This window comes from Scyliorhinus torazame, chromosome 6 (genome assembly GCF_047496885.1).
Source record: "Scyliorhinus torazame isolate Kashiwa2021f chromosome 6, sScyTor2.1, whole genome shotgun sequence".
Lineage (NCBI taxonomy): Eukaryota > Metazoa > Chordata > Chondrichthyes > Carcharhiniformes > Scyliorhinidae > Scyliorhinus > Scyliorhinus torazame.
The window spans coordinates 118,825,820-118,841,012 of NC_092712.1; the positions used below are offsets into that span (position 1 = coordinate 118,825,820).

General features: G+C 44.5%; 1 protein-coding gene across 4 annotated transcripts in view; it reads right to left on the reverse strand.

Annotated features, from left to right (window-relative positions):
• Window positions 1–15,193, reverse strand: part of ctnnal1 (catenin (cadherin-associated protein), alpha-like 1) — a 501,890-nt gene that overhangs the window by 88,238 nt on the left and 398,459 nt on the right. For 3 of the 4 annotated variants that reach the window (XM_072508726.1, XM_072508725.1, XM_072508729.1), the window contains one exon: window positions 8,100–8,300. The exons of the other annotated variant lie outside the window; for it this stretch is intronic. In XM_072508726.1, the coding sequence (XP_072364827.1) occupies window positions 8,100–8,300 (201 nt within the window). The remainder of the gene's footprint in view (window positions 1–8,099; window positions 8,301–15,193) is intronic. 4 annotated transcript variants of the gene reach the window in all.

Here is a 15,193-nt window from a genome sequence, read left to right on the forward strand (position 1 = left end):
CCAGTAGGTCCTGCAAGACTCAAGACAAGACACATGGTTAGACCATGGGCTGGGGGGTGGTGGGTGTGAATGTGTGGGTGGGATTGGTGTAGGGGTGATGTTGGCAGGGAACCGCAACTAAGCGGGGTCTCACTCCCACAGCCGAACTCCACCTCGCCAATCTCCATTTTCTTCAGGCCGCCAACCACATCCAGGGACCTCTGCTCTACTATGGTTAGGGGCTGCAAGTCCGGCGGTCTCTCTCTTGTCTTCCCCCACTCCCAGCGGTTTTGGGCTGCCTTTTCCTAGGGGGAGAGAGGGGCTAGGGTAAAACAGAAAAGGGCAGCATTAAGACAGTCCGATGCCTCAGGGCCAGGGCACCCGGCCATGGCAGCCGGTATGGAGCTGGCACATGGTGCAGGGTAGGGGCTCTGCCACCCTCTGGGTATGTGTGGTGGGGGGGGGGGGGGGGGGTTGGTGCCAGGGGCACAGTGCTGAGGGGGTCATACATTTTGTTTTGGCACTGCTGGCTGGTCCGGACAGTGTTGCCACGGCGCTGACCGCCTCTGCCACCTGCGCCCAGGCACGCGAATGGCTGCGGCTGACAGCCTCCTCCCGGGCCAGGGTACAGGGTCATCTGCCTCTCCTCCATCGCGTCCAGGAGGGTCTCCAACTCAGCGTCAGTGAATCTTGGGGCCGTGCGTCTTTCTGCCAGCTTGTTGGCTGGGATGGCATGCGTGGGACGTGAAGAGTGTATATGCGGCTGCAGCTGGTCAGCCTACTGATTGTCAATCGCAAAACCGGCGAATCCCGCACCGTTTCACATTGGAATCAATTGTGTTCCACCTGCCGCCGATGCTAGCCCCTTAACAGTAGCGGAAGCCAGGTGTGGCGGCAGTTTTGCTGTCGTGGAAATCCACGAATTCTGCGTCGGCGTCAACACTTCTCAGAAACGGAGAATCCCCCCCACGGTCTTCCGAGTGGGAGGTTATCTCTGGGACCTGACTGCCCAGAATTAACATAAGCTGGTATCATAACAACTGGCGAGGACAAATTTGGGTGTAATGAAAAAGGCTAATTAATAATCTGGTTGTAAAAGACTTTTCGGGATCAGTGACCATAATCTGATTGAATTTTATGTGGTGTTTGAAAGTGAGGTAGCTCGCTCTGAAGCTAGGGTGTTAAATTTGAAGAAAGGGAATTATGGAGGTATGAGGGGAAAATTGGCTAAGGTGGATTGGGAAAATACACTAAAAGATAAAGAAGGCAAATGCACATGGGATACAAGCTAACTTCATTGGTGGATTCAAAATTGGCTTAGCTGTAGGAGACAGAGGGTGATGACAGATGGCTGATTTAGGGCTGGATGCCAATGTCCAGTGGCATGCCACAGGGATCTGTGCTGGGTCCCTATTGCTCGTCATTTATATAAGTGGCATAGATGACTATGTGTGGGGTAGGATCAGTAAGTTTGCAGATGACACAAAGATTGGTTGGGTGGTTAACAGTGAGGTTGAGTGTCTTGGGTTATAGGAAGACGGGATGGACAAATGGGCAGAAAAGTGGCTGATGGGATTTAACCCTGAAAAGTGTGAGGTAATACACTTTGGAAGGAGTAATGTGACAAGGAAGTATTCAATGAATGGCCTGACATTGGGAAGTTCCGAGGAACAAAGGGACCTTGGCGTGTCTGCCAACAGACAGGAAAGCAGGAGGGCAGGTTAATAGGGTGGTGAAAACAGCATATTTATCAATCGAGGGATAGATTACAAAAGCATGGAGGTCATGTTGGGCTTGTATAGAACTTTTTAGTGAGTCCACAGCTGGAGTAGTGTGTGCAATTCTAGTTGCAACATTAGAGAAAGGATGTGATTGCACTGGAGGGGGTGAAGTGGCGATTCACCAGGATGTTGCCTGGGATGGAGCATTTAAGTTACGAAGAGAGGTTGGATAGGCTTGGGTTGTTTAATTGGAAAAAAATAATTCGGTACTCCTAAATTTATTTTTTAAAAACCTGTGGCTAACTGTGGGAAGATTGAGGGTAAACAAAAAGGCCCATTATGCTGCCAGAAGTAGTAGTAAACCTGATGATTGAGAGGATTTTAAAATACAACAAAGGAGGACCAAGAAACTGACAGGAAGAATAGAAGATGAATGTAAAAATGGACTGTAAAAGCTTCTCGAAAATATTTGGCCAAGCCAAATGTGGGCCCACCACAAGCAGAGTCAGGAGAATTTATAATGGGGAATAGAGAAATGGCAGAGAAGCTAAATTATTACTTTATGGCTGTCTTCACTGAGGAAGATACAAGAAATCTCCCAGAATTAGATATCCAAGGTACTCGGGAGAATGAGGGACTGAAGGAAATAAGTATCAGTAGAAAGGTTGTATTGGAGAAATTAATGGGGATGAAGGCTGTTAAATCCACGGGACCTGATATTCTACATCCCAGAGTGTTTAAAACGGTTGCTGTGGAGATAGTGGATTCTATAGATTCTGGAATGATTCCCACAGGTTGGAAGATAGCAAATGTCAGTCCACTATTTAAGAAAGGAATCAGAGAGAAAACACCAAACTTACAGGCCCGTTCGCCTTACACAGGTAGTAGGGAAATATTAGAATCTACTATAAAGGATGAGATAAATGATCTGATTAGATATAGTCCGCATGGAGTTATGAATGGGAAATCATGTTTAATGAACCTGTTGTGGTTTTTTGAGGATGCTACTAACAGAGTTGATAAAGGGATGTCAGTGGGAATATTGTACTTGGATTTTTAGAAGGCTTTTGATAAAGTATCGCCCTACAGGAAGTTGGTTAGCAAAATTAAAGCAATGGGATAACAGGTAATATACTAGCATGGATTAAGGATTGATTAACAGGCAGCAAATAGAGTAGGAATAAACGGGCCATACTCACGTTGGCAGGCTGTGACAAGTTGGGAACGGCAGGGATAAGTAGTCAAGGTAAGAACATAGCAGGTGGAATATTATGTGGAAAAATGTGAGGTTATCCACTTTGATATGCGGAACCGATGCACAGAGTATTTCTTAAATGGTATGAGATTCAAAAGTGTAGATGTACAAAAGGATCCAAGTAATCTTATTAATATGTCAATGAAGGCCAACATGTAGGTGCAGCTGACAATTACAAAAGCTAATGGTATGTTGGCATTTATCGAAAGAGGGTTTGAGTACAGAAGTAGCAAAGTCTTGCTTCAGTTCTACAGAACCTTGGTTAGACCGCACCTGGAGTAGTGTGTGCACTTTTGGTCCCCTTACTTTAGGAAGGATATTAATCTCATCGAGGGAGTGCAACAAAGGTTCATCAGACCTGTTCCTGGGATGGCAGGACTGTCTCATGAAGAGAGATTGAGGAATCTGTGCCTGTATTGTCTAGAGCTTCGAAGAATGAGAGGTGATCTCATTGAAGCCTACAAAATAGTCAAAGCGATAGACAGGTATATATGCAGGCAAGATGATTCCCCTGATTGGGGAGTCTAGAACCAGGATACAATTTCAAAATAGGGGGAAAGCCACTTACAACTGAGATGTAGAGAATTGGTTAAAACAGAAACACAGAAAATAGGAGCAGGAGTAGGCTATATGGTGCATCGAGCCAACTAGTGGGTTGTGAATCTGTGGAATTTTCGAACCCAGAAGGCTGTGGAAGCTCAGTACTTGAGTATATTTAGAGCAGAGATTGACAGATTTCTAAATGCCAATGACAAAAGCATATGGGGAGAGTGTGGGAAAGAGGCATTTAAGTGGATGATCAACCATGATCGTATTGAATGGCAGAGCAGATTTGAATGTCGAAACGACCAACTCCTACATCATATTGAGCCAGTCGGGAAGTTCTTCTGGAGTTAACACATTACCATGGAAAATATTCTTCATTTCTTAGCTGAACTGGACATTGAGTGAGAGTGCTTGATGCTCATATCGGGTGCCTGACAAGAAAAGCGATCCATTGTCACCTACAAACTTCCTTTACCACAGATAACACAAAGATGTGTCCAAATATTCCAGGGAACAATTAAGTAAACTGGCCAATCCTATATATGTAGAAATTCGAAGTTAGAATCATGCAATTGATTTCTTATCCTCAACAGCTAATTGATCCATGAATTACTGTAACAAATGTTATGTTCCTATTTAAAAGTTAGACCTTGATGCTAGAGCTTAATTTTTAAAGCAGAGAAAGTGATCATTAATACCATTAAATCTGTGCCTAATATTTGCGAGAGCAATCTATAACTAATCTCGCTGTCCTACTCCGTACTCTATTGCCATGCATTCTCCTCTGCACCAAATATTCATACAACCTTTCTTTAAAAAGACAATAACATTCCTTTCACCCACCCACTCCCTACAGAGAATCATTCCAAGTTCTCCCTAAGATTCCTGCACGAGCAGTTGGGAGACAGCACTTCCTGAGTGAGTCACAATTAGGGTGAATGTGTGTATTTTGGGAACTCAGTGCGGAGGGGAAAGAGATTAAAAAGTTCCTCTTTTACTTTCCAACTCCTTAATCTTCAGAGTGGTCTTTCCCTGTTGTAGGTGTAGGGGCAACAAGGGAGAGAACTGATTGGTAAAGAAAGGTTCAGCATCCCATAGCCGAAATTCCAAAAAATTCTGAATCCCACAAGGCTCTGGGACGTTTCCTGGGCGATCCCAATGCGCGCCGCACATGCACAGTTCCAACGTGCTGATACACATTATATTCCAAAATCCGAAAAATTCCAAAATCCGATACATACTCGGCCCCAAGCATTTCAGATAAGGGATGCTCAACCTGTAGTGGGTAAGTTGCTTTTCTCGCATTTAAAGCTATATTAAGGAATGGTAAGAGTTTTAGCTTTTTTTTAAAATAGCTTAAATAATTTTCTAATTGGCATAAATTTGGGTTGGGGAGCTCAGTCCTGTGTTTTGCACGGCCTGCAGAATATGGAAATTTCTAGACGGTCCGTGCAGGCTTTCGACCACATTTACAGGAAGTGCCACCGGTTTGACCAGGTTTCGGAGCTTGAATGTCAGCTGGAGGCATACCCGTGGCGGAGGAGTTTGCGGATACCATGGTTTTAGATGTTTTCACCCCATAGCTTAACAGATCCTGGACCACTTCAAACAGAATTAAGTGCTTTCCAATCACCTCCCTTCCCCCTTGAATGATTTTGAAGTGATCCATGTTTACAAACATTGTGGTTAGAGCACAGCAGAGTGACTCTCCGTCGGGACTGCTCTCAAGCTTCCAGACAGGGGGTCTCTCTTCTGGACGGTTCCAGACAGGGGGTCTTCTCTTCCGGGGGGCTTCCACACAGGGGGTCTCTCTTTTGGGGGGCTTCCACACAGGAGGGTCTCTCTTCTGGGGGGATTCCAGACAGGGGTCTCTCTTATTAGGGGTCTCTATATGTAGGGGGTCTCTGGTGGTGGGCTCTTTAATTAGGGGGTCTCTGGTGCTGGTGTCTGGTGGGGTGGGAAGGTCTTGCAACATGTGGGGGGGCGGTGGAGGGTGACCCACCGATGGACCTTGGGTCAACTTCCTTAAAGAGTTACCCCCTTGGTCCACCACGAGGCCCACTCCATCAGGGCCAGCCTTGTCAAGATTTGCACCAACTCCTGTCAACATGATTCCTGGCCCAGAGGACCGTAGAATTGCACAGGCGCAGAGAATATGGTGCCCGGCCCATTGATGGGGTGAAAATGGTTCTCAATTACACATTCGCATCATTCCACTGGCGCAAGGCGTGAACCTCACCCCAGATCCCAATGGGGGACCGAAGCATTGAAACAGGATCACCAGTTTTCTGCCGACGCTGGATTCTCCATTGCCCGCAGCGGAGTTCCCGATGTGGCGGAGAATCCAGCCCAAGGATTCTGAATTGGGGGAAGGCCAATTTTAATAGGATAAGAACGAGGTGCTGGTCAAGAGGCTGCTAAATAAGATAAGAGCCCATGATGTTAGGGGTAAGGTACTGGCATGGATAGAGGATTGGCAGGCTAGCACAAAGCAGAGAGTGGGGATAAAGGGCTCCTTTTCAGGATGGCAGCCGGTGACTAGTGGTGTTCCGCAGGAGTCAGTTGGGACCACAGCTATTCACAATACACATTAACGATCTGAAGGAAGGCACTGAGGGCATTGTTGCTAATTTTGAAGATGATACAAAGATATGTAGGGGAAGTTGAGGAAGCAGGCAGGCTGCAGAAGGACCTGGACAGGCTAGAAGAGTGGGTAAAGAAGTGGCAGATGGAATACAATGTAGAAAAATGTCAGGTTGTGCACTTTGGTAGGAAGATTAGAGGCATAGAATACTTTCTAAATGGGAAAAGGCTTTTGAAATCAGAAGCATAAAGGGACTTAGAAGTCCAAGTTCAGGATTATCTTAAGGTTAACGTGCAAGTTCAGTCGGCAGTTTGGAAGGCAAATGCAATGTTAGCATTCATGTCGAGAGGACTGGAATACAAGAGCAGGGATGTACTTCTGAGGCTGTATAAGGCTCTGGTCAGACCCCATTTGGAATACAGTGAGCAGTTTTGGGCCCCGTATCTAAGGAAGGATGTGCTGGCCTTGGAGAGGGTCCACAGAAGGTTCACAAGAATGATCCCTGGAATGAAGGACTTGTCATATGAGGAGCGGTTGAGGACTCTGGATCTGTACTCAATGGAGTTTAGAGGGACAAGATGGGGAATCTCATTGAAACTTACAGAATACCGAGGGGCCTAGATAGAGTGAAAGTGGAGAGGATGTTTTCACTTGTAGGAGAAAATAGAACCCGAGGGCACAGCCTCAGACGATCCTTTAAAACAGATTAGGAGGAATTCCTTCAGCTAGAGGGTGGTGGATCTGTGGAACTCATTGCAGAAGGCTATGGAGGTCAAATCACCGAGTGTTTTTAAGACAGAGATAGATAGTTCTTGATTAATAATGGGATCTGGGTTATGGGGAGAAGGCAGGAGAATGGGGATGAGAAAAATATCAGCCATGATTGAATGGCAGAGCAGACACCTAGAAACCATACCTTTCTCGTAGCGAGCTGTGATCCTAATGTTTACAATCAATCAACCATATCAAAGAGCAGTAAGTGCATTGCAATCACATGTTTGAGTGGTTGGAATGCACCGAGCAGTCGGAATGCACCGAGTGGGCGGAATGCACTTACCTCTCTTTAATGTGGTTGATGTTTGTAAACATTGGGGTTTCATCACTTAAGAGTCATTCATCCATGAAGGGAGATGAATGAATCAAAGCTGCAGCTGGTTTGTGGAAGCTGGCAATCACAGCCCACTACTAGAAAGGAATTAATGTCTTGCAGCTAATGGATGGGAGGGGTTAAAACACTAGTCACAACTGTTCTTCAAGGAATGGACACGTGGAGCTTCCAGCTAAGTGTTACAGCTGTAATCATTTTCACTGCTCTCTAGCTTCCAGGTGGGGTCTCTTTAGTTAAGGGGTCTCTGTGGGGGGGGGGGGGGGGGCTTCTTCAGTTAGGGCATCTCTGTGGGGAGGTTCCTTCAGTTAGGGGGTCAATGGGGGGGGGGTCTCCCTATTAAGGAGGGTCTGGATGAGGGGGGTGTTCTCCCTATTAAACGGGGTGCCTTGGGGATTATGTGGCAGAGGAGGGATATGCAAGTAGTGCATTGTGGGAGGGGGAGGGAGGGTGGCCCTCAGATGGACTTTGGTAGCAACTTCCCTAAGGAGTTACCCTCTTGGCCAATCACGAGGTCCACGACGTCAGGGACATACTGGGAAATATCAGAAGTGATCCGTGCCACGTGATTCCGGCCCAGGGTATTGGAGAACCACAGAAGGCCCGAGAATAGGGTGCCAGGCCCGCTAATGGATGCAAGTGGGTGTCCCGATATGAAGAACCTAGCCCAATGTTTCAAAGTCTCTGCTCATAACTAAAGCTTCCTTTTCATCATCACCATCTTTCTTTTGAATCTAGACTCTAAGCGTTTCTTTTTTTGTCTTTTCTGTAATTGAGTACCCCAAAACGCCACATTTTAATCATTGTACTTTATGGAAGTTATACACCTATTAAATAATAAGTTATATTTAAGACCAAATTATATTTTAAAACATTCTAGATTTATATACAAAACAAACTAAATCTTACTGCTTGTTTCCATACGGTAACCAGCTGCTCCAGTTCTAATTTGGCCTGGCGGGATAGTTCTAAGATACATTCTCGATGTTCATGACTTGTGTATGCAGAATCTGTGAAGTCTTCTGTATGCTCCAGGATTAACTCGAGCATTGTCACGAGGTTATCCTTAGAAATTCCATGCAAGTTGTCTCGTAAGCCTTCAACCTTCATCTGAATTATCAGAAAAGCAATATCAATTCTTAGACAGAATTTTTAATTGGAACTTTCAAGCAATTATCTTATGTCAAGTAATTCACAGAAAACATTGAATCTGTCATATTCACTGGCAATTCAGTGGCAAGTGACTTTGACCAGTTGGAATTCAATGGAATCTCAGCCAGTATGCCAATCAAAGCTCATCGTATTTCAATAATTATCCATGCTTACTTATTTACCTTGACTGTTGTAATTATTCATCATCGTTTTATCATGTTTCCTGTCCATGTACTACTTCCACCATTGACAGTCAAAGAGGTGCGAAACAAAGGTTTAGTGAGAACTAATTTGGCTGCAAAATTGAGCTTCTGATTGCCGCTGATTTCAGGAGCCTGGAGGAGATTTAAAAATGGCGGGGCATCCGCAACCAGCATTTTCCAGCTTGGCCTACACAAACCATCATGCTTAGAAGGACGTTAGTGCAGGCGTGCTGGGCGCGCAACTGAAGCATGCAGATTCGGCAGATTGTGATATTCAGTCAGTGCCTAATGTTATTTTGGCATTAGACCCGTCATTTTGGTCCTTGCAGCCCCGCTAACATAAAAGCAAAAGCAATTCTGATGATTGGATTCAAACCATTGACTGCTTCTCTCCCCATAGACCTGCTGGGTTTTTCCAGCACTTTGTTTTTATTTTGGGTCCTGTTAACGACCCCTCATTTCAACACGCATTTGGCTGCACGAGTGATATTTAAAAGTATCAGTATGGGGCTTTCAGATCTCTGTCATGCAGAGTTAATGGAAGTACTGATTACGGTGTTGTTTCAGGAACTGTACGTCTGTGTGGAGTTTGCACGTTCTTCCCGTGTCTGCGTGATTTCCTCCAGATGCTCCGGTTTCCTCCCACAGATGTGGTTAGTGGACTTGCCATGTTAAATTGCCCCCAAGTATGCCCAAAAAAGGTTCAGTCGGGTTACGGGGGTAGGGCACTCTTTCGGAGGGTCGGTGCAGATTCAATGGCCGAATGGCCTCCATCTGCACTGTTGGATTCTATGATTCTATGAAGCAGGGAGTGGTTCTTGGTCTTTGCAGGAGCTGAGTGAATTTTAAAGATTAATCAGAAAGCTTGCTCTCAGTCATGGGGTCTATAGTGGCAGACAACTTGGGTTGCAACACAACAGGGAGATGGAAAACAGGCATCAGAGAGACTAAATTGTGCAGCGGGGTGGGGGTGGGGGCAGGGAGAGGGAGGGCAGCAATTAATAAAAGCCCATACACCCACCTGGGATCTTCAGAGAGCAATTCTCCTATCTCCACCCGTGTCTGGGGCAGATACAACTTACCAGTGCAAGGGAAGGATGGCACTATTAGTGGCCACCAAAAAAGGACTTGCATTTATATAATGCTTTCATAACCAACCTAATCCCAAAATGCTTTACAGCCCATGAAGGATTTTCAAATGTAGCCAATGTTGTAACATAGGAATGGTCACTGTTACCCTCAGTTTGTACACCTCAGAAAAACTCCAGCCTGAAGCCAGCAACATTGCCAATGCATCAGGGAAGTCACCAACGCACTGTGTGCAGAGATGTGTTGGAGGAGTGGGTAAGTAGCTTTTCAGGGTAGTGGGATTCCCAATGGTGCACAGAGCCATTGACGGTATGCACATGGTTCTGAGGGATCCAGATCTCAATAGGGTGATGGACTGAAATGTTAAAACATTCCATTCCCCAATCATGCACTGCGGGAAGCCCCCTCAACTAAGCTGGAAGGTCCATTCCCCAATCTTGCAGTGCGGGAAGCCCCCTCAACCAAGCTGGAAGGTCCATTCCCCAATCTTGCAGTGCGGGAAGCCCCCTCAACCAAGCTGGAAGGTCCATTCCCCAATCTTGCAGTGGGGGAAGCCCCCTCAACCAAGCTGGAAGGTCCATTCCCCAATCATGCAGTGCGGGATGCCCCCTCAACCAAGCTGGAAGGTCCATTCCCCAATCATGCAGTGGGGGAAGCCCCCTCAACCAAGCTGGAAGGTCCATTCCCCAATTATGCAGTGGGGAAAGCTGCCTCAACCAAGCTGAAAGGTGACTCCAAATTTCTAATGATCTGCTGCATTCTACACACACCTTTGGTAAGCCGCACAGAAAGAGTAAGTAGAGGAGAAAAAGGTAGAAGGGGGGCAGCTGATAGATCATCACTCCAGACGGGCTGTACATGAGCAGTTCATCACACTCCCTGAAACACCCCACATCAACATTGCTGAACAATTACCCACTTTTCCATCTGCCTCCCATCCATTGACTCTATCTACACCTCCCACTGCGGAAAGCAGGCAGCATAATGAAAGACTCTCCCACCCGGGTTATTCTCTCTTCCAACCTCTTCTATCGGGCAGGAGATACAAAAGTCTGAGAACACGCACTAACAGAGCTTCTTCTCTGCTGTAACCAGATTCCTGAATGACCCTCTTATGGACTGAACTGATCTCTTCACACATAGAACATAACAGCGCAGTACAGGCTCTTCGGCCTTCGATGTTGCGCCAACCTGTGAAACCACTCTAAAGCCCATCTACACTATTCCCTTATCGTCCATATGTCTATCCAATGACCATTTGAATGTCCTTAGTGTTGGCGAGTCCACTACTGTTGCAGGCAGGGCATTCCACTCCCTTACTACTTTCTGAGTAAAGAACCTATCTCTGACATCTGTCCTATATCTATCTCCCCTCAATTTAAAGGTATGTCCCCTCGTGCTAGACATCACCATCCGAGGAAAAAGGCTCTCACTGTCCACCCGATCCAATCCACTGATCATCTTGTTTGCCTCAAGTAAGTCACCTCTTAACCTTCTTCTTTCTAACGAAAACAGCCTCCGGTCCCTCAGCCTTTCCTCATAAGATCTTCCCTCGATACCAGGCAACATTCTGGTAAATCTCCTCTGCACCCTTTCCAATGCTTCCACATCCTTCCTATAATGCAGCGACCAGAATTGCACACAATACTCCAAATGCGGCCGCACCAGAGTTTTGTAAGCTGCAACATGACCTCATGGCTCCGAAACTCAATCCCTCTTCCAATAAAAGCTAACACACCGTACGCCTTCTTAACAACCCTCTCAACCTGGGTAGCAACTTTCAGGGATCTATGTACATGGACACCGAGATCTCTCTGCTCATCCACACTGCCAAGAATCTTACCATTAGCTCAGTACTCAGTCTTCCTGTTATTCCTTCCAAAATGAATCACCTCACACTTTTCTGCATTAAACTCCATTTGCCACCTCTCAGCCCAGCGCTGCAGCTTATCTATGTCCCTCTGTAACTTGTAACATCCTTCCACACTGTCCACAACTCCACCGACTTTAGTGTCATCTGCAAATTTACTCACCCATCCTTCTACGCCCTCCTCCAGGTCATTTACAAAAATGACAAAGAGCAGTGGCCCCAAAATAGATCCTTGTGGTGCACCACTAGTAACTGGACTCCAGTCTGAACATTTCCCATCAACCACCACCCTTTGTCTTCTTCCAGCTAGCCAATTTCTGATCCAAACTGCTAAATCAGCATGAATTCCATGCCTCCGTATTTTCTGCAGTAGCCTACCATGGGGAACCTTATCAAACGCTTTACTGAAATCCATATACACCACATCAACTGCTTTACCCTCATCCACCTGTTTGGTCACCTTCTCAAAGAACTCAATAAGGTTTGTGAGGCACGACCTGCTCTTCACAAACCGTGTTGACTATCTCTAATCAAATTATTCCTTTCCAGATGATTATACATCCTATCTCTTATAACCTTTCCAAGATTTTGCCCACAACAGAAGTGAGGCTCACTGGTCTATAGTTACCGGGGTTCTCTCTACTCCCCTTCTTGAACAAGGGGACAACATTTGCTATCCTCCAGTCTTCTGGCAATATTCCTGTGGACAAAGATGACTTAAAGATCAAGGCCAAAGGCTCAGCAATCTCCTCCCTAGCTTCCCAGAGAATCCTAGGATAAATCCCATCCGGCCCAAGTGACTTAGCAATTCTGGAAAGTGTGAAAATAGATAACACCTCCTCCTTATGAACCTCAAGCCCTTCTAGTTTAGTATCCTGAATCTCAGTATTCTCCTCGACAACATTGTCTTTTACCTGTGTGAATACTGATGAAAAATATTCATTTAGCACCTCTCCTATCTCCTCGGACTCCAAGCACAACTTCCCACTACTGTCCTTGACTGGCCCTACTCTTACCCTCGCCATTCTTTTATTCCTGACATATCTATAGATCTATACATCTTCTGTACTGAGTAATACTACAGTCTGTATGCTTCATCCGATGTCTATGTATTGACATTATGTATCTATTGCATGTCCTATGTTTTTCATGTATGGAACAATCTGTCTGGACTGTATGCAGAATACTTTTCACTGTCCCTTGGTACACGTGACAACAAACCCAAACCCAAATCATGCCAGGTGTTGCCCCCCTCCCTGTCAGCAGCACATTGAGCACTGTGCGGCACACCACAATCATAGAGATGAGCAAGTAGCACAAAGTATGCATGTTGCCTGCATCACTTCCATTGGACATGAAACAATAACATATCTGAATTCCCTCCATCCATGAACAGGCCACATGAAATTCACTTGCCCTCATTTTTAACCGTTTCACTGCCATTTGACAATTTTACAAGAATGATCCGGCTAAAAATGGCAATCTCTCAGTGTAGGAATATTAATTGAAAACACAAATCTTTCATTTTGCAGCCATCATCTTAATATACCAAATATATTATGTTGCAAGCTTCCCATAAAAAGTAACAATAATGTTCCATTCTATTCTTAAACAACATAGTACAGTTTTCTGGAAATTGCCTGGGACAATTGTCTTGCATACTACCCTTGCATAACCAGAAGTGCAATCCAGTCTAGGTTTGATAGATTAATCAAATCAATGCATCTTCTCTCAATTACTAAGAGGTCGCTACAAAAATGTTTTTTTTTTACAAATAGATTTGGACAATTTCAACCTAATGTTCTGTGAATATAGACGCGCACATTAAACTGCTGATAATTTGGCATTGAATTAGCAGTTTCAGTCAAAAAAGTCAAAAATTACTGATGTGAGAAATGTAAAAATCTGTATTAATGTAATTGAGAGGTGCTCCTGAGAATGACCGATTCTATGCCTGGCAACCCAGATATGTCATTGATGTTGTTCATGGAAAGTGATAACTGTTCCATGACACCCACCCCCAAACCCCCCCTCAATTGGATGTATATAATATATATTAAAAATTCAGCAAAAATAATTGTGTATCTTGTATATTTCCTCACCGCTTTAGGCCTATCAGCTCACTATCAGTCAGAATTCAGTTACAAAACTAAACCATCAGCATCTCTCATACTTGAATCTTGGACTGCTACAGCACAGGAACACATTGTTCAGCCCATGAAGTGAATGCAATTGTTTTTCTTCATGACTCATTTAATCTAATCCTACGCTTTTGCTCACTCCCCCGTGCAATTTAAAAAAAAACTAGGTCAAATTATTTTTCAAAACAGTTTATCCCCTTTTTAGAAACGTTTTAACAATGGTTTGAGGCAAACAATTCCATTTTCTAACCACTCATTGTGCAATTTTCTTTCCCTTAAATTCCTTTTGCTAATTTTGGTAAACTTGTGACTTCTTAATACTTACATTCTTCACAATCAACTAAAACAATCCATCAGTACTCAACTTTACATCATTAACTTGAAGGTCTCTTGTTTTAAAAGCAACACCACATACCAGCACAAGGAGGCAGGCCTTCCTTGCAATATAACTGAAAGTCAAGATGAAGTGCAGTTGGGAAACAGCACAATGGGTCTCTGAACATTTTCTCCCCGAGCGTCCCAGATCTATGCACACTTTGAAGTGCCCAAAGGCAAATCAAAATATGGCAATTTACCAATAGCAGAAGAAAGACTAACCATCTCATCTCCAGGTCACCAACCTGAAACATTAACTTTGCTTTCACTCTCCATGGATACTGACTGATCTGCTGAGTATTTCCAGCATTTTCTGTTTTTATTGATAATCAAGATCCATTGAGTCACTTAATTTAATAATAATCTTCATTGGCTATGTTATGCTTATCTCCGTGGGTTCCACAATCCCAAATCTACCCACCCTCTGTGGAAACAGAGGCAAAGTACTTATTGAAGTCATTATTACCCCTACCATTTCCTCATACTCCACTGTTCAATCCATTCTAGTGGCTATAGTCTACCTGGGCTATCTTGTTACTGCTATGTGTCTATGTGAAAGCCTTTTTTCTCCATTCATGGACTTTTTTGTCGAACCTTCTCAAACTGCCTCTTAACTTTACGCCATGAGGGAACATAAAATTGGTGCTAGCCCAGTTAAGGGAAAAAGTCAGAAGATACTTATTCACACAAGGTAGTAGAATCCTAGAATTTCCTCCCCCCAAAGGCTGTAACTGGTGGAACAATTGGAGTTTTCAAGGCTGGGATAGTTGGAATTTTGCTGGATAAGGATATCAAAGGATTTGAAGCAAATTTGGGTAAATGGAGTTGCTGAGGAACAGATCAGCCATGATCTAACGGAATGGTAAAGGAAGGTTTAAGGGGCTGCCTGGCCTACTCCTGTTCCTACATTTTTGCGTTATTTATATCTGTGTTAGCTTCCTATTTAATTATCTATCCTGGAATCCTGAAAGTGCAAAATGATTTTTTTTTAAGTTTCAAAATCAATCTCATCTCCCTGAACTCAAAACTTTAGTTATACATTTGTTCCCCATACGGGAACATTTTCTGCCCAGATAATTAGCTTTGCTGATCAAAAAGTCTCTTTCCCAAATTGTCCTTCCATTTAATCTAGATAAATACTCCAATTAATCTTGCTAAATTTTACTCCGTTTC